The sequence below is a fragment of the Poromitra crassiceps genome, assembly GCF_964638095.1.
Source record: "Poromitra crassiceps genome assembly, chromosome: 10".
Classification (NCBI taxonomy): domain Eukaryota; kingdom Metazoa; phylum Chordata; class Actinopteri; order Beryciformes; family Melamphaidae; genus Poromitra; species Poromitra crassiceps.
The window spans coordinates 55,310,502-55,328,862 of record NC_139631.1 but is presented as its reverse complement, the minus strand read 5'-3'; the positions used below and the strand labels follow the sequence as shown (position 1 = coordinate 55,328,862).

General features: G+C 45.4%; 1 protein-coding gene across 1 annotated transcript in view; it reads right to left on the bottom strand.

Moving 5' to 3' along the window:
• Positions 1-18,361, bottom strand: part of pdzd2 (PDZ domain containing 2) — a gene marked incomplete at its 5' end in the record, with an annotated part of 174,875 nt that overhangs the window by 36,107 nt on the left and 120,407 nt on the right. The window contains 6 exons of the mRNA XM_083645507.1: positions 5,777-5,948; positions 6,164-7,098; positions 7,755-7,920; positions 8,528-8,631; positions 8,815-8,902; positions 12,973-13,105. Of these exons, the coding sequence (XP_083501633.1) occupies positions 5,777-5,948; positions 6,164-7,098; positions 7,755-7,920; positions 8,528-8,631; positions 8,815-8,902; positions 12,973-13,105 (1,598 nt within the window). The remainder of the gene's footprint in view (positions 1-5,776; positions 5,949-6,163; positions 7,099-7,754; positions 7,921-8,527; positions 8,632-8,814; positions 8,903-12,972; positions 13,106-18,361) is intronic.

Genomic DNA, 18,361 nt, shown 5'->3' with positions numbered 1-18,361 from the left:
CATATTTTATTTTGTCTCCGCAGTTTCCCCGCTGCAAACACGTTTCTATTTCCCAGTCAACAATATAACCCAAATTGCATCAAATCACAGATGTTTTTAACAGGTATATGATGTGATGTTATTGTGAGATATAGGCCTAACCAAATTACACATGGAGAAAATTAGAGAATATTGCATGCCTCGCGCAAACAAAGCGATTGCGAGACGGGAATCTGATTGGTTTGATTGATGTAACGCCCAGGCAATGCTTGGCCACACCTGTCAATAATTCTGTCAATCCCGTTTGCGCTGGCATTTTGGGGGTGCAGATGACTTGGCAGGGCTCTAATTTGAGCCTGTGGCAGGTGCTGTGAATGTTTCTGCATCTCCGCCGAGAATTGCATCCCCACCATAATTCGAGGCTGTTAACTTTGAAAACAGGGAGGTCACGTCTACCCAGACAATTATATAATTTCTGTATAAATCATTACAATATGCTCCCGTGAGGTGGGGATGCGTTTAGCGCCGGCCGGACGGGGGTGCAAAAACTCGGCATAACACCTGGACACTTGCGCGTGTCGGACTGCAATCATTAAGGCACGCAAACAGGTGTGCAAGCGCAAATAGGGGATATCGCCTGTACCAAGATAGGGCCCTCAATGTCTTATGGCTTTATGCCTCTCTGATGTCTTCACTCCTGGTTTCCTGGAAAATCTCCCATTCAAATTGGCAAAGGACTGCCTCACCTATCTTGGCTTGACCATACCCAGAGATCCTAAACTAATATTTAAGTTGAACTTTGCGGTCTCTGTTTTAAGACGTAGGGTGTATTCACACCTCTAGGTCGTTCGCTTTGTTCCGATTCAGGGGCTTAATTGATACAATTGTTGCATTTGTGCCTTGCTTCGTTTGTGTTCACACACAGCCACAAATCAAACGGTCCAAATAGTATTGCCAAGCCTCCTGGATTGGCCAGGAGACACTCCAGGGCCCCTATCATTGCATCAGCCTATAAACTGCGGCCAGCGCAGCGCAGATCAGTGGGCGTGGGCCAGCCACTCGATATCTTCGTGTCGGCGCTACAGGCGGCCTCAAGCATTACAACCACGCCTTTTAAGCATAAAATTATGCACAGTCTGCTCATTGGGGAAGTGCAGTAAACGAATCACAAGCTTGCCTTTTAAGCTCCAATTCCACGGAGCGATCCAGTAAAGCCAAGCGCTCTGCTCGCCCCCCTCCCTTTCATCCCCGTCTATCTGTCTCCATATATAGGCTATTATTCCATATTATTATGCTTCTCAAACCAATCTAACTGCAGTTTAAATACTGTAAATATGTAAATACGCTACACTATAGCAAGATCAAAGTGAAAAGAATGTTCTAAACGCATTGGCTAGAAAAAAATAGCCTATCCCTATGTCATGATGAGATTAGATTGGTGAAAGTTTGTCCAGAATGATATTGTTTTCTCTCCCCTGCTGCAGGTAGGATGATGCACATAAATATAGCCTACATTATGTAAAGTCATTGCAGAAATGTGTTTTTATTGTAAAACTAAATGTGAAGTAGGGCCAATTTATTGGAGCGGACATCACAGTATAGGACATGACAGTAGAACCGCGTTACGCTGTCACTTATCTAAATCACGTTAAATCTGCGAGGGATATATATAGGCCCAGGATGACATATATGTTTCACATAGGGTTGTGATTTGATTTAGCGATTTTATTTTGTCCAATATTGAAATGTTCCACAATTGCAATTGTGTTAAGATAAACATTATTTTGATCTACCACTTACCCTATTTAAGCTGATTTGGTTGCTATTTCTTCTCAAACGGATTTGCCTCAATGCGCCTCAATGCATACTGGGAGATTTCACATCTGTGGCTTTGTGCCTGTCTGCTGTCTGATGCACGAGGGAGTGAGAGAGAGAGAGAACCGGCAAACTTTTTTCCAGCAGTCTGCCTGTCTGATGAGCAAGAGAGAGGGAGTGACACAGAGAGAGGGGGGACAGAGAGTCAGATGGCAGAGGAGAGCTCTGCGCAACCGGCGCACTGAATAGGCCTGGTTTTGAAAAGCGCTAAGCACTAAATTAACGCCAGGGCGGAAGATATCGTTAGGCCAGTATTTAAGGCTGAAACGCCCATTCTGGCCTATTCTGGCACTGCGCCACGCCTGTTTGGCGTAAAGCGCATTTCGGGGCCTAAAGCCATGTTGCTATCTTCCCGAGGCAGGCGCAAGGCACGTTTTTTTTGCATTTAAGGCCAGTTTTTGCGCCTAAGGCCTGTGGGAGAATAGGGCCCCAGGAGGCTAATAGCCTCTCGGGATGGAAAACATAATTCCCAGAGATTTTCCTATATGATTATAAGAATAATAATAATAATGCATTTATTTTATATAGCGCTTTTCAAGACTCAAAGACGCTTAAAAGTAAAACAAAAGACAAGCAACAGGCAACAGATACAGGCAACAGGCAACAGATACAGGGGACAGGTACAAATAACAGTGGCGGTTCAGGGCAAGGTTGTATGGAGAAGCAGAATGCGTTTTGTTAGACCTACATTGTAGGCTACGTCGGGCGTGCGCGAGGAGAGAGAGAGAGAGAGAGAAAGAAAGAGGGAGGGATCGGGAGAGAGAGGGAGAAAGTTATTTATTTATTTATTTGTTTATTTATGTAGCCTATGTATGTATGTATTTATTTAGGCTATCTATCGGGAATTTGGAGATAGAAGATCAAAGACCCTTCTGATATTACTATCACAGAGACTTCAGAGGATTACGCATATGAACACAGAAGGCTGGCTCTGATTACCATGACTTGTTTTCATTTATTTAATGGAGACCAGATAAGTTGATCGAGTTCAAACAGCTGATGTGATGATGCAAAAATCCCCCAAAGTTTATCCATGCAAACGCTAGTTTCATAAGTCGCCAAAGCAGGATCTGAATGAAGATGTTTTTAAACGATAAAAATGCGTGTTCTTCAGGCCATTACGCACAGCGCAGCTGACTACGGCAGCTGTTTCATCCAAAAATGCGCACTGTTTCCTGTAGTTGTGTCGGATCGAGGTCGGATCACGTTCTCACCACAAACGAACCGCACCAGAGTTCGTTTAAAGCGGACCGAGACCACCCTTTCTTGGCGATCTCGGTCCGCTTGTTTTGTCCCGCATCCGAGTGCGATTGCTGTGTTCACACTCCCCCAAACGAACCGCACCAAGGTGGAAAACACTCTGTTTCGGAACAACTGCTCCAAACAAGATATGTGTGAATACACTCTTCAAAAGTGTATGGAAAACGGGAAAGTCCTGCCCGTCTCCATGATTGGCCGTATAAACTCAGTTAAGATGGTTTATCTTCCTAGGTTCCTTTATCTTTGTCAAAATCTTCCCATCTTTCTCACATTCACTTTTTTCAAAGAAGTGGACTCCGTAATTCTGTCCTACATCTGGAATTATAAGAACCACAGAATCTTTTTAATTCACTTACAAAAACCCAGGTCTGAGGGAGGGCTGGCCTTACCAGTATTTAGGCATTACTACTGGGCTGGCAATGTTAGGGCTCTGATGCACTGGCAGTAAGGGACTCCAGGAATTTCCAGGGTTCCCCTGTGGCTGAAAATGAAGGCCAGCTCCATTGTCAACTCTACCTTGCCAGCCATGCTATTTGCTAAGTCAGAGAGACCTGGGACCTTAGACAATTCTAATTTAAGTTTTGTCATGAAAAACCTTTTACATCTTTTTAAGAATTTTAAACCAAGTCAGGAGTGTTTTGAGTCTACCAGATGTTTCTGTCCACATGTCAATTTGTTTCAATCAGTCTTTTTTGACTCCATGGTCAGACAAAAACGACCATGCCTGGAGTGAGAAGGGGCTAGTTTCCATCAAATACCTATACATAGATGGTCATTTTGCATCCTTTGATCTGCTGAAGAGGAGGTTTGAGTTGCCCGGCAAGAACTGGCTCAGATTCCTGCAAATCAGAAATTATGTTCGATCCAAGATTCACACCTTTGAAGCACTCCCAAATGAACATGCTTTTTTCTATGTATTGCTGAGCCCTCACTCCAAGCATCTTATCTCTAGATTTGTATGTATCTTTGACAACTGCAACACGGCCTCTACTGAGAGGATTAGAGATACATGGCAGGGGGAACTTGGTATTGATTTATCTGACATTATATGGGAGAGGAGTCTGTCTGTGGTACCACTCTGCTCAGTTAATAGCAGACACCAGCTGATCCAATTTAAAGTAACTCACCGTCTTCACTACTCCAAGCATAAACTACGCAAGATCTTCTCCTTCTGTCTCACCACTGTGTGACAGGTGTCAGGTGTCAGGTGTCAGAGGGCACACTAACTCATGCCTTCTGGTTCTGCCCTTCATTAACGGGATTCTGGGCCAAAATATTTGACTGGTACTGGCCTACAAAATAACTCTACAGCCGGAGGCAGAACTCGCCATCTTCGGCTGCTCGGAGTCCTCTCTGACACTCGGGACAACTGTTCCCAAAAGACTCATTCTGAAGGAATGGAAGTCCTCCTCTTCACCTTCTTTTCAGGTGTGGCTGATGGACATGATCTCTGTTATACAGATGGAGAAACTCAGGTCCCTGAGGGCCAACTCGCTTAAAAGCTTTTCAACTATTTGGGACCCGTTTTTGGCCGACTTTCTTTTTATTTAGCAATTTTCAAAACGTAAAACAGAAACAACACAAAAGGCTCAGACAGAGAAAGAAAAAACAAACATAGTTCACATTCCAATACTACAGCTTGGCACTACCAGCCACGTAAGGTCCCCATGTGCCTGCAAGGGATTTGCGTAGGATCCCACGCAAAGGGTCCATGAGAAGTCAGTTATGCGAGTCACGTACCGTTATTAACCTCATCCAAATAGGCCAGAAACGGGTCCCAGATAACCAAGAACTTCCCAAGAGAATTTGTCCTCAAAAACCGGAGCCTCTCCATACGTATAACCGAGATCGTGTCCGTCAGCCACAGCTGAAAAGAAGGTGTAGAGGGAGACTTCCACTCCCTCAGAATGAGTCTCTTGGCGACAGTCGTTCCCTGCGTCAGAGACTGTTGTATAGCCATAGGGAGCAGAGAGGATTCCGAGCAGCCGAAAATGGCGAGTTCCGCCTCCGGCTGAAGGGTTGTTGTTTTTGGCCGACTTTGACAAGGTTAACAATGAATAGTGACTGAGGCTAGAGGTGACAGATGGCTCGCACGTCTGGTTTCTCATGGACCCCTTTCGTGGGACCTCATGCACAATATCTATTACAAACACAATCACCTTATGCGGCTGGTAGCACCATGTTGTAATGTTGAACGCCGATGGTGTATTTTTTTCCTTTTTCTTTTCTTTCCTATGTCTGAGCATGTTTGTTTTGTTTGTGTTTTATTATTGTTCTCTAAAAATTTAAAATAAAAAATTTAAAAAAAGTCTTATGGTATGGTACGGTTAGATTTCTTTCTCTTTTACCTTCTCCATGAAGATGATTTAACCAACTTTCAGGCAAAGAAAAATTAACAACACAGGTTTTCAGGTAACTACCGTTAAATAATGGCCTGGCCCCAACAGATGTTGCCCCCGTCCCAACATGCAACACGGCGTGATGTAACGAGTTTTATGAATGAGCCCATAGGTTTGCAAAACTTAACTTATCAGTTGAAGTTCTACATGATAGTTATATAATTTGAGTTTCAATGTTTTTAGCATGATAGTAGCATCCACATTGATGCCGAATGACCTCCGATGCAAGGAATAAGTAATTTTACTGCAAGCAAGGGTCTCACCTGAAACTGGTCTCCCGACCTCCAGGGAGAAAACTGGTCTCCTGACCTCCAGGGAGAGCATTACAGGAAGGTTGTGCATTAATTCACAGATCTCCTGGTAGCTAGATGAGCTCACCAGTTTATCTCCAATGGCCACAATCTCATCTCCAACTCCCAGTTTACCCATGGATTCCTGGAAGGATGAGGCCATAAATCAGGGACAAAACACAATTTTTCGTTGAGCAACAGTAGCACCAGTGATCAAGTTACCTTGTCTTACCTCGTCATTTCCTCAAATAACTTTAGCTGTCATGAACACATGAAGGACATACAATATTTTAAGAGCATCTATATACTATATGTTAGCTGACATTGGAATAACTTAAAGATGTAGCAGACTAGACATACCCTTTCTGCAGCCCCTCCAGGCCTTAGCCCAGTGATGATGACCTTAAGAGGGGATGACTTGATCTCCAGATCAAGGCCAAATGACTCATCCTCACTTCTCCTCAGGATCACCATGTCAATGGTGCAAACTCCTGCCAACTCATTGGCCTCCCCCTTGCTGCAGTGCTGGTGGGGTATCACCCAACCTGGAGTCCTGGGGATTGTTCCCCCAAACTGCAGGGCTTGGGATGGGGGCTGGGATGAGGCCAACACTGGAGAAGACTCATCAACTTTGGGCTTTAGTGGCTGGGGCAGGTTGGGTGCTTCGATGTTCATCATGCTTTTGACCCGTGTTACGGCTTTGTGTTCCAGTTTGGGGGAGCGTTTGGACTCCGTTTGTCCACCATCTCGATTTGCACAGGTATCCTTTTTAACGCCCAAATGACTAGACCCAGAACTCATGCTGGCTGTCACCCCTGCCTCATGGCCAAAGGGGCAGCGAATGGGCATGAAGGGTGACTCGGAACCTGAGTTTATGACGATACCCTCCTCAGATCCCAGGGAGCTACCATAGAGCGGTGTGGGCATGTCATTATTTCCATCCCTCTGCAAATCCCCACCATCTTGGCTATCTTGGTCTACATCCAAGGATGACATAACAATTACAATCCCACAATCATTTTCCGGTAACTGGGATGACTGGGCATCACCGGAGGGAGCAGCCCTGGAATTCCTCGGCCTGCAGAAGGGCGGGGTCTTTCCAGTGTTGACAGGGTCCTGGTCGTCATCGCTGGGTTCATCCTCACAGCACATCACCTGTCGCTGGTGGAGAAGTGGGCTTCCAACTGAAGCGGGCCTTGAGCCAACACTGGGCTGGCACACTGCCTCTGCATGCTGCTTCACAGGGACAGGGGTCTTGCCATGTGTTGCACTGCACATATGGCCACCCTCCACTCCTTTCAAAGAGAAGGTGAATACTGACAATGAGATGCTGGTGATGGCTTTTCAGCTGGATTTACTTGAGATTTGTGCGAGAAAGATTTCATGCTTTCACAAAGGATTGAATCAAGCCAGGCTTTAACTTGACATTTACAGTCGTAGAGTGTACCATGTGGCTGTGGGGAGGGGTTGTGGTGAAGTGTACTATGTGGCTGTGGGGAGGGGTTGTGGTGGAGCGTACCGTGTGGCTGTGGGGAGGGGTTGTGGTGAAATGTACCATGTGGCTGTGGGGAGGGGTTGTGGTGAAGTGTACCGTGTGGCTGTGGGGAGGGGTTGTGGTGAAATGTACCGTGTGGCTGTGGGGAGGGGTTGTGGTGAAATGTACCATGTGGCTGTGGGGAGGGGTTGTGGTGAAGTGTACCGTGTGGCTGTGGGGAGGGGTTGTGGTGAAGTGTACCGTGTGGCTGTGGGGAGGGGTTGTGGTGAAGTGTACTATGTGGCTGTGGGGAGGGGCTGTGGTGAAATGTACCATGTGGCTGTGGGGAGGGGTTGTGGTGAAGTGTACCGTGTGGCTGTGGGGAGGGGTTGTGGTGAAATGTACCATGTGGCTGTGGGGAGGGGTTGTGGTGGAGCATACCGTGTGGCTGTGGGGAGGGGTTGTGGTGGAGCGTACCGTGTGGCTGTGGGGAAGAGTTGACCACTGAGGCACTGCAGCCCCTATGGTGGGGCATGTCATCACTGCTCAAGGCCATCAACATGGATTCAGACAGGGAGGAATGGCCGGCCACTTCCTGCGAAAAGTACTGAGCTAGCTCTGTTTCTGAGCTCAGTGAGCCCTGCTGCAGAGAGGGGGGCAAACCACAGAAGAAGAAAGACATGAAAAGGAGTAGAAGAAGAAGAGTCATTGTTTTCATTTTAACTTGCACCTATGAAGTTCTGATTTTGGCAATTCGTTTTAAAAATCTGTTTGAGCTTGACTTTAGTCCCAACGTATTTTTTGGCAGTGAACGGAGGAGAGTACCTTGTGACTGTTTCAATAGATTTAATTTCTGGCCAATGGTAGTAATGATTAGTCAGAGTGAGAGTGTTTGAATCATGGATAACAATGGGCGAAGGGCACTGTTCTCTTATTTATTTATGATACTTTTTTTGCTGTATCCAATTACTTACTGCTAAGTTTTCCCATCACCAAAAGACAGAAACTTAGAAGGAGGTAAATACAATAATGAAAATCAAAGTTTAAAATAGCCACAAACAAACCAAATCAAATGATATCTAAAAGCAAGATGATGTATTGACTATATATATAAATACGTAACCAAACATAACAACAGAGACTGTACAGTATTGACTATATATATAAATAACATAACATAGACTGCATTGACTATAGAAATAAAATAACAGAGACTGTCTTGACTATATACTGTATACATAAATACTTACCCTACTGGCAGGCTCAAGGAACCTCTTCATGGTCCAGCTGAGAGCAGGGGAACCCTCTCCCTGCTTTGCCTTCACTGTTGGGGAGGGACTCTTGGAAGGGACTCCTGCAGATTCAGGCAATGTAAAACAAATCCTGATGAGTTTGATACCCAAAACTAAACAACAACCCTGAACTGACCCCTAGCATTCCATTAAATGTAAGTTGAACATTGCATTTCAGCAGCCAAAATAACCTATAAAAACATGATTGAGCAAGAGTAAATAAAAGAGTGAGACGAAGTAAAGACCTAAAGTGTGAGATGAGTGTCCGTCCTTGCTCATGTTGTCCCTGTGTGTGGATCGAGCTATAACATGGTCCATCTCCTGCTCTGATACCTGGGGAAAGACAAGTCAAACTCACACATACACTAACAAAAATACCTGGGGAAAGACAGGCCAAACTCACACATACACTAACAAAAATACCTGGGGAAAGACAGGCCAAACTCACACATACACTAACAAAAATACCTGGGGAAAGACAGGCCAAACTCACACATACACTAACAAAAATACCTGGGGAAAGACAAGTCAAACTCATGCATACACTAACAAAAATACCTGGGGAAAGACAGGCCAAACTCACACATACACTAGCAAAAATACCTGGGGAAAGACAGGCCAAACTCACACATACACTAACAAAAATACCTGGGGAAAGACAGGCCAAACTCACACATACACTAACAAAAATACCCGGGGAAAGACAGGCCAAACTCACACATACACTAACAAAAATACCTGGGGAAAGACAGGCCAAACTCACACATACACTAACAAAAATACCTGGGGAAAGACAAGTCAAACTCACACATACACTAACAAAAATACTTGGGGAAAGACAGGCCAAACTCACACATACACTAACAAAAATACCTGGGGAAAGACAGGCCAAACTCACACATACACTAACAAAAATACCTGGGGAAAGACAGGCCAAACTCACACATACACTAACAAAAATACCTGGGGAAAGACAGGCCAAACTCACACATACACTAACAACAAGAACGACCGCAACGCGGACTTATGCCTCCGCCATTAGTTAATTCTTAAGTCCAAATCACCATTTGAGGCAAATTGGAAGAAATTCCCTCAAGGCACTCCTGAGATGTTGCGTTACAGAGCTTGGAAATTGGGTGTGTGAGGTCACAGTGACTTTGAACTTTGACCACCAAAATGTAATCAGTTCATCCTTGAGTCCAAGTGGACGTTTGAGGCAAATTCGAAGAAATTCCATCAAGACATTCCTGAGATATCGCATTGACAAGCTTGAAAATAGCATTCGAGAGGTCACAGTGACCTTGACCTTTGATAACCAAAATGGAATCAGTTCATCCTTGCGTCCAAGTCGATGTTTGAGCCAAATCAGAAGAAATTCTATCAAGCCGTTCTTGAGATATTGCGTTAACCAACTTGGGAATGGCGTTCGTGAGGTCACAGTGACCTTGAAGTTTGACCACCAAAATGTAATCAGTTCATCCTTGAGGCCAAGTTAATGTTTGAGGCAAATTTTATGAAATTCCGTCAAGGCATTCCTGAGATATGGCATTAACAAGCTTGAAAATGGCGTTGGAGAGGGCACAGTGACCTTGACCTTTGATCACCAAAATGTAATCCTTTCATCCTTGCGCCCAAGTCGATGTTTGAGCCAAATTGGCAGAAATTCCATCAAGCCGTTCTTGAGGTAACGCTTTAACGAACTTGGGAATGGCATTCGTGAGGTCACAGTGACCTTGACCTTTGACCTTTGACCATGAAAATCTAATCAGTTCATCCTTGAGTCCAAGTCAATGTTTGAGGCAAATTTGATGAAACTCCGTCAAAACATTTCTGAGATGTTGCGCTAACAAGCTTGAAAATGGCGATCGAGAGGTCACAGTGACCTTGGCCTTCAGTGTTGGGAGTAACTAGTTACTAAGTAACTAGTTACTGTAACTTAACTACTTTTTTCACTAACTAGTAATCTAACTAATTACTTTTTCAAATTCAGTAACTCTGTTACAGTTACTAAAATAGTAACTGGGCTAGTTACTAGTTACTTTAGGACATGAAAATAACGGACAACTTCAGAGGATTACCCAGTTTCTGATCCTCAGACCTAGTCCGGGGAGAGAGCTGCAGCCAGAGCCCCAGAGGCTAATGACCTTGATAGGCTATAAGTCTCCCCAATAAGCGAAGGTTCAATGCCACACTATGGCACAGCAACACTAACATAATGTGTGCATTAATAACAATCGAAGTGGACTTTTAAAAGTAACGGAAAAAGTTACTTTCCCTAGTAACTAATTACTTTGAAGTAACTGGTAACTTTAAAGTAATTAAATTACCTTTTGAGAGAAGTAACTAGTAACTGTAACTAATTACCAATTTTCAGTAACTTTCCCAACACTGTTGGCCTTTGACCTTTGACCACCAAAATCTAATCGGATCATCCTTCAGTCTAAGTCGATGTTTGAGGCAAATTTGATGAAATTCCATCAAGGTGTTCCTCAGATATCGCGTTTACTCATTGGCTGCCAGCCACTTCTGGAAAACGGATGCTCCCAGTGCCAGCCCTTTCAGAGCATTTTCAGTGATTTCTCAAGACCCACAGAATATTGTGTGATATTACTATGTAAACACCGAACACGCCCAAAGAACGATGAGACTCTCTTGTATCATCAGCAAAAAAAAGTTTATTGATATAATTTTCCGTTCTTTAGTTATCAGCAGTAGAAGATAGGTTGGTTTCACCAAAAACAGACGCTTCAAACTAGAAGCTGAGATAATGAGCCTTTTGTGAAATGAAGCATTTCAAGCACATCACTGACTCTGAAGCTAATATTTTCTGATGTAGTGACACCTCAAAAATAATTTCCTTCAATAAAACAGCGAAAACAAAGGAATTTTGATGGCAAAATAATATTTTTTAGCTGCAACCAGCAGCGCTGGCCCCTGCGTGCGCAGACCCTACACCTTCTTGCTGGTCTTGATTTACTGCTGGTGGGCATCAGGTATTCTAGCTTGTGTTTGCCAATCTGTCCATCGAGCCTGCTGTCTGGGTGGGTGTTGTGTGGTGCCCTGCGTGCCCCACCCCCCTCGGCTGCAGGCTCCTCCTCCGTGGGAGTGTCTCTGGTGGCTCTGCTCGGGTCTCTGCTGCCTGCGTCAGGCGACGGATCTTTGCATGCTGGAGCTGGCAGAAACTCACTCCCACACTAACACACAGCCTGCATGCCGTTGCTGGCAGAGACTCATCCCCACACTGACACACAGCCTGCATGCTGGAGCTTGGAGAAACTCACCCCCGTGCGCTGCAGCGGGCGTCTGTTTTCGGATCCCTCCGCCGTTTTTGTGCGCCCTCCCAGCGCGACACCGAAAAGCCAAAGGTTTGGCTTTTCGCCAGGGTTTGGCTTTTCGGTGTCGGGTGCTCCTTTTCTGGCGGCTGATCGTGTGGAGGGACTGTCGCAGCGGAGATGGAGGGGCTCAGTTGTGGGAGCGGATTGGCTGCTGTTCGCAGCTAACGTTGGCTCCAGCCAGAGCAATCTGTGCCGCTCTGGCTCCAGCATGCATCGGTTTCCCTTTCATCACGGCATCTTTGCTGTTTTTCCTCGCCCTTCTCTAATCTGGAGAGCACTGTCGCCACCTAATGGGTCCGTAAAATAGCTTATACACCTTCAACATCCCCCATATTTTTACAGGAGATGCATCAGGCTTTGATCCACGTCCCACCGTCAAAAAACGCAATTGACGTCTTTAGACGTCATTGGCACTCTACGTTACTATTTGAATTGACGTCTTTAGACGTCATTGGCACTCAATGAGTTAATGAACATCGTACGGACGGACGTACGTACGTACGTACGTACGGATGGACAACCCGGATCCATAATGCCTCCGGCCTGGCTATTGCCGGCAGAGGCATAAAAATACCTGGGGAAAGACAGGCCAAACTCACACATACACTAACAAAAATACCTGGGGATAGAAAAGCCAAACTCACGCATACACTAACAAAAATACCTGGGGATAGAAAAGCCAAACTCACGCATACACTAACAAAAATACCTGGGGCTAGAAAAGCCAAACTCACGCATACACTAACAAAAATACCTGGGGAAAGACAGGCCAAACTCACACATACACTAACAAAAATACCTGGGGATAGACAGGCCAAACTCACACATACACTAACAAAAATACCTGGGGATAGACAAGCCAAACTCACACATACACTAACAAAAATAGCACCAGTGGCTCCTGCATTACATTAGCTACTAGAGGAAACACTGGGATCTCATCAACATGCAACAAGATCCCTGTGGAGCATTTGTTGCTGAATCCAGACCTACTAGCTATGTGTACCTAATAAATTGGAAATATGAAGGGAGAATTAGTAAATGTATGAGACATGGAGCACATTGTACCTTGGGGTTGGGATGTCTGCTGATAATGAGGCTGACTGGTCCAGGGCCACATTCACTGAGGACGGCATAGGCTTCGCTCAGAGCGGCATGACGAAGACTGACCGAGTCCACCTCCAACACCTGGTCTCCACGACTACACACAAGCAGGAATGTCAGCACAGCACTGCCAAAGACTACATGTCCAATTCCAGGGTATATGCAGGAATCCTGAAGTTAAATTCAATATTTTTTAAGACCTTTTCAATATACCGGTATTTTAAAACCTCAACACCACTTCCATCACATCAGTGATAGGGATGTAAATCACACGTTTAATCACAATCTAATAATATATAGGTTATTTACCTCAATGCCACTTTCGTCACATCAGCGATAGGGGGGTAAATCACAAGTTTCATCACGATACAATAATCTATAGATTATTTGGCCAACGATATGATATTTGCTGATATCACAGTCTGCCACAATACAATTTTGATTAAATTCAGGGGTCCAAGGCACGTGCAGAGGATGTTAGAGGGGCAGGGGCAGGGGCTCATTGTATCGGGGGTGCGTTGTGGAGAAGCGTGCATCTGTCTTGTGTTGTTAACGGGAGCGCATCTCCACCAGTCAATTTTCATGATGAGCTGGGAAAATTCCTGTTAAAACTTTCAAAATAATATTACTTAAAGTCCCTGGAAACCAGAAATATTTTATTATTATTTAGCATTTTGAGTTCATCACATCACAGGAATCTATGTTAATAAGCCACCAGCCAAATTTGAACGATGATGAACGTCGCAAAGTATATAAATTTAGGTTTGACAGTCATGGCAAAACTCATGAGAATCAATTATATTTTAGAGTGTATTTTCTCCCGCGGACTGTGTGGGCGTGTCCCGTCTGCAGCAGGGAAATGTCCCTCTCTCAGACCTCTCTCCTCTGCTCCGAGAGGGAGAGAGGAGAGAGAGAGAAGGAAATAGAGATTGTGTGTGTGTGTGTGTGTGTTCGCGCGTTGCTCCCATAGAGTGTAAAAATAAGGTTGCTCCGCGCAGCGCATAGCGTACTGACTGACGGTCATCTGTCTATCTGTCTATCTGTCTGCACGCGCGCACACACACACTGACACACACACAGCAGCGCCACAGCAGGCAGAGGAGAGAGCTCTCCCTCTCAAGGTTCCTACACACCGCCGACGAGTCTAAGCGATAAACTCGCAGATAGACAGATAGATACATAGATAGACAGATAGATAGATAGATAGACAGATGTTGGTTCTTAAAAGAGCCTTTGTGTTGACGCAATGCGTAGTTAGCTAGCTGTAAAAAGGTGTGGGACCACTAGAACTCTGAAGAGAGATGGAGGCAGAATGTGCGGGACTGCGGGTTGCGCGCGCGTACAAAGGTTATATAGAGCTTATGACGTCATAAGCTCCTGCATTTTAGCACCTCGCGCACTGCTCTCTTCAATGAGGAAGTATCTTGTAGAATCTTGTAGAAAAGTGTTGATTTTAAGGCTTTGGGTTGAAAGTAATGCATAATAATTTCGGAGGCACATAATTACTAACATAAGACCCTAAATAACATAGTTAGAACGTTTTTGTGGATTTTGGTTTCCAGGGACTTTAAACAAAAGTAAATAGCTTATTGATGGACGTTGGATGAGAAAAAGGTATTTCAACGAACAAAGCAGCAAACCTTGTATCAAAATACTCCTGATGTTAAGATTACGAGTGAAACTGTGGCTGTAAAGCATTACACAATATTAATATTAATGCCAATGTTACAATAAGGGTTTTATTTTGAAAGCCCTAAAGCAGATGATTCATGTACAAATACATGCTTCACAATCACTAATATACAGCCAATATGCTACTAATATGCATGCTAAAAAGCAACTTGTTACAGTGAATATTTGTACCTTAAAACTACTACTACCCCCCCCCCCCCACACACACACACACACACACACACAAACACAAAAGGGGGGGGGGAGCCAGCATATAAATTGTATCATCACTGCTTGGTCACATACACACACACACACACACACACACACACACACACACACACACACACACACACACACACACACATTATATAGAAAATGGTATAGAAACTATAGAAAATGCGCTGCGACAAGGATGACTTGCTTATTGAGCATGTGCATTAGTATGCCACCTTTTTCTCCATATTTCTGCCCTGGGGGCAGCATTCATTTTTGCCCAACTTTCCAGAGCTACTATGAGGAACAGCATGGATTGTGCTGAGAAATAACTATGAATCAACATCAACACTGGTAAGTAGTAGCAAACAGCGCTAGACTTTAGAAAATGTGAAGTATCCCTTTAAAAGGTCCTATCCGTAAGTTCTAACTATTACTGACACTGGTGGCCGTTAGAGTAACTGCAGGCAGCGTGTGAACGAGCTGACGCGCGGGCACCATACTCGCATGCACACAAGCAGCTGCATGGCAACAGCAGACTGTTGGTTGCTTTGTAACTCATAAAGAAAACGGCAACCTGGACAATTTATCGGTCAGATCAGCCTCGAGATGCCCAGGAAGGATTCTCGATGAATTATCGGACACTATTGTGGCATGTTTGGTCGTGTTTTGGCTTGCATTGGCTGCGGGGAAATGCATAAAGATATTCATGTTAGCGTGAGCCAGGAACTACCCTGCTTCCCCAGTATTATACGGTACCATCTAATGCCTGGAGTTGACCAAACTGAACAGTCAAACAATGTTCGCATAACAGTAACGTTAGGCATATTTACGACTGTTACATTCATTACCCACACAATACGGTAACGCTATTAGTGGAGCTGGGTGGTAATTTCTATAAATGTAAATCAATATTAGTTAGCCGCGATTAGCATCAAGCTAACATTATAATAATGTGCAGTCTCACTGCAGCTAACTGCATTCAGAGCCTGCTCCCCCGGTACCATCTAATGCCTGGAGTTGACCAAACTGAACAGTCAAACAATGTTCCATAAGCATAACAGTAACATTAAAGGAGAATTTCGTTTTTTTTTAACCTGGACCCATCTCCTGGCATTAATTGTGATTTGGCCACTCACCCAGCGATCTCCGCTGCGTTTCTGGCCGTCCTAGCGTTGTTTTGAGATCAATAGCGTCCAAGTCAGTCGTAAAATGGTGCTGATTTGGGGCCAAGTGTGAGCCTGTCTTTCCTGCATCTAAATAGCTATTTTTATTCCCGTTTTCGCCGCATATCGCCATAATCTGATCCGTCAACATCCACCATAGTGATATTTCCCCCCAGGCTATTTCCTGGTCTCTCCCAGGGACCAAATTACCTCAAACGTGATCTCGGTCACCAAGTCTCGTGAAGTCCCGCGATACTTTCCTGCCGACTGGTCAACTAAACAGGTAGGACGCTTTGCGGTGGTGGTTTTAGCGTAACCTATGTGGGGTTTGGCGTAACCTATGTGGGATTCGAAATAACGAAGGTTATGCCAAACCCCACATAGGTTACGCTAAAACCACCACCGCAAAGCGTCCGACCTGTAGTTGACCAGTCGGCAGGAAAGTATCGCGGGACTTCACGAGACTTGGTGACCGAGATCACGTTTGAGGTAATTTGGTCCCTGGGAGAGACCAGGAAATAGCCTGGGGGGAAATATCACTATGGTGGATGTTGACGGATCAGATTATGGCGATATGTGGCGAAAACGGGAATAAAAATAGCTATTTAGATGCAGGAAAGACAGGCTCACACTTGGCCCCAAATCAGCTCCATTTTACGACTGTCTTGGACGCTATTGATCTCAAAACAACGCTAGGACGGCCAGAAACGCCGCGGAGATCGCTGGGTGAGTGGCCAAATCATAATTAATGCCAGGAGATGGGTCCAGGTTAAAAAAAAACGAAATTCTCCTTTAAGCATATTTATGACATTATTTACATTCCTGACAGACCGCCGCCAGGTGGTGAGAGTGGGCAACCTCACCTCCTCCCCACTGACCATCAGCATAGGAGTGCCCCAGGGGTGCGTCTCCAGCCCCTTCTGGTACGACCTCTACACCCACGACTGTGTGGCGACTCAATATTCGAACACCATCGTGAAGTTTGCAGATGACACAGCAGTCGTGGGGCTGATCTCCAAGAGCGACGAGACGGCCTACAGAAAGGAGGTGGGGGCCCTGGAACAATGGTGCCAGGACAACCACCTCTCTCTGAACATCTCCAAGACCAAGGAGATCATTGTAGACTACAGGAGGGGGGGGGGGGGCACACACCTCCCAATCACCATCAACGGCACAGTGGTGGACAGGGTGGACAGCTTCAAGTACCTGGGAGTCAACATCCACCAGGACCTGACATGGGCCAGCCACACCGCCACTGTTGTCAAAAAGGCCCAACAGCGACTACACGGACTCAGGCGCCTAAAGAAATTTGGGCTAAGGCCAGAACTCCTCAGGGACTTCTACAGAGGCACCATTGAAAGCCTGCTGACTGGCTGCTTCACCACCTGGGAACTGTACCACCATGGACCGCAGGGCGCTAAGAAGAGTGAGGCGCGCGGCCCAGCACGTAACAGGATGTGAGCTGCCAGAACTGCAGGAACAGTATAATCAGCAGTGCCTCAGGAGGTCCCTGAAGATCATCAAAGACACAAACCATCCCCACAACAGCCTGTGCTCCCTGTTACCCTCAGGGAGGAGATACAGGGTCCCAAAAGCACGCACAAATCGCTTGAGGGACAGTTTCTTCCCGCAAGCCACGAGACTCCTTAACATACACAAATAGTGTAGTAGCTGTACTGTACCGTACTGTAGCTGCTACCATTACGTATGTCTAATGTTTAATTGTATGTTTAATTAGGTACCGTAAATTCCGGACTATAAGACGCACCGGTCTATACGCCGCGGGACCAAAATTGACTATTTTTTTCTTCTATAAGCCGCACCGGTCTATAAGCCGCGGGTGTTTTGATGTTTAATTACCATATGAAAGGGTTCGTGCACAGAGAGGAATGTCGGGAAAGAGATGGCTGTTTGGGGAAGCTCCCATTTATTAACATTTCAACAAAACAAAACAAAAGTCAGGTCACTAATCCCCAGACAAAATCACACAACAATAGGCTATATGTGCAGCAAACCTGTAACCAGAGAAGTCAAGTCACTAATCCTCGTCTTCCTCTTCTTCCTGCGTACTGAAACCACCAAAGTCCTCATCTTCAGTGTCGGAAACGAACAGGTTCAGGGTGGCTTCGTCAACCACTCTCCTCTCTCCTTCATTGTCACTCAAAACCAACAAACTCCTCTTCGTCACTGTCGGCATCGAACAGCCTCTGAAGCCTCTGACGGCCCTCAGCGCCAGCTGTGGCGGCGTCATCCTCTTCATCCCGCAGCAGTCCAGCGTTTTGGAACCCGTTGGTGATTGT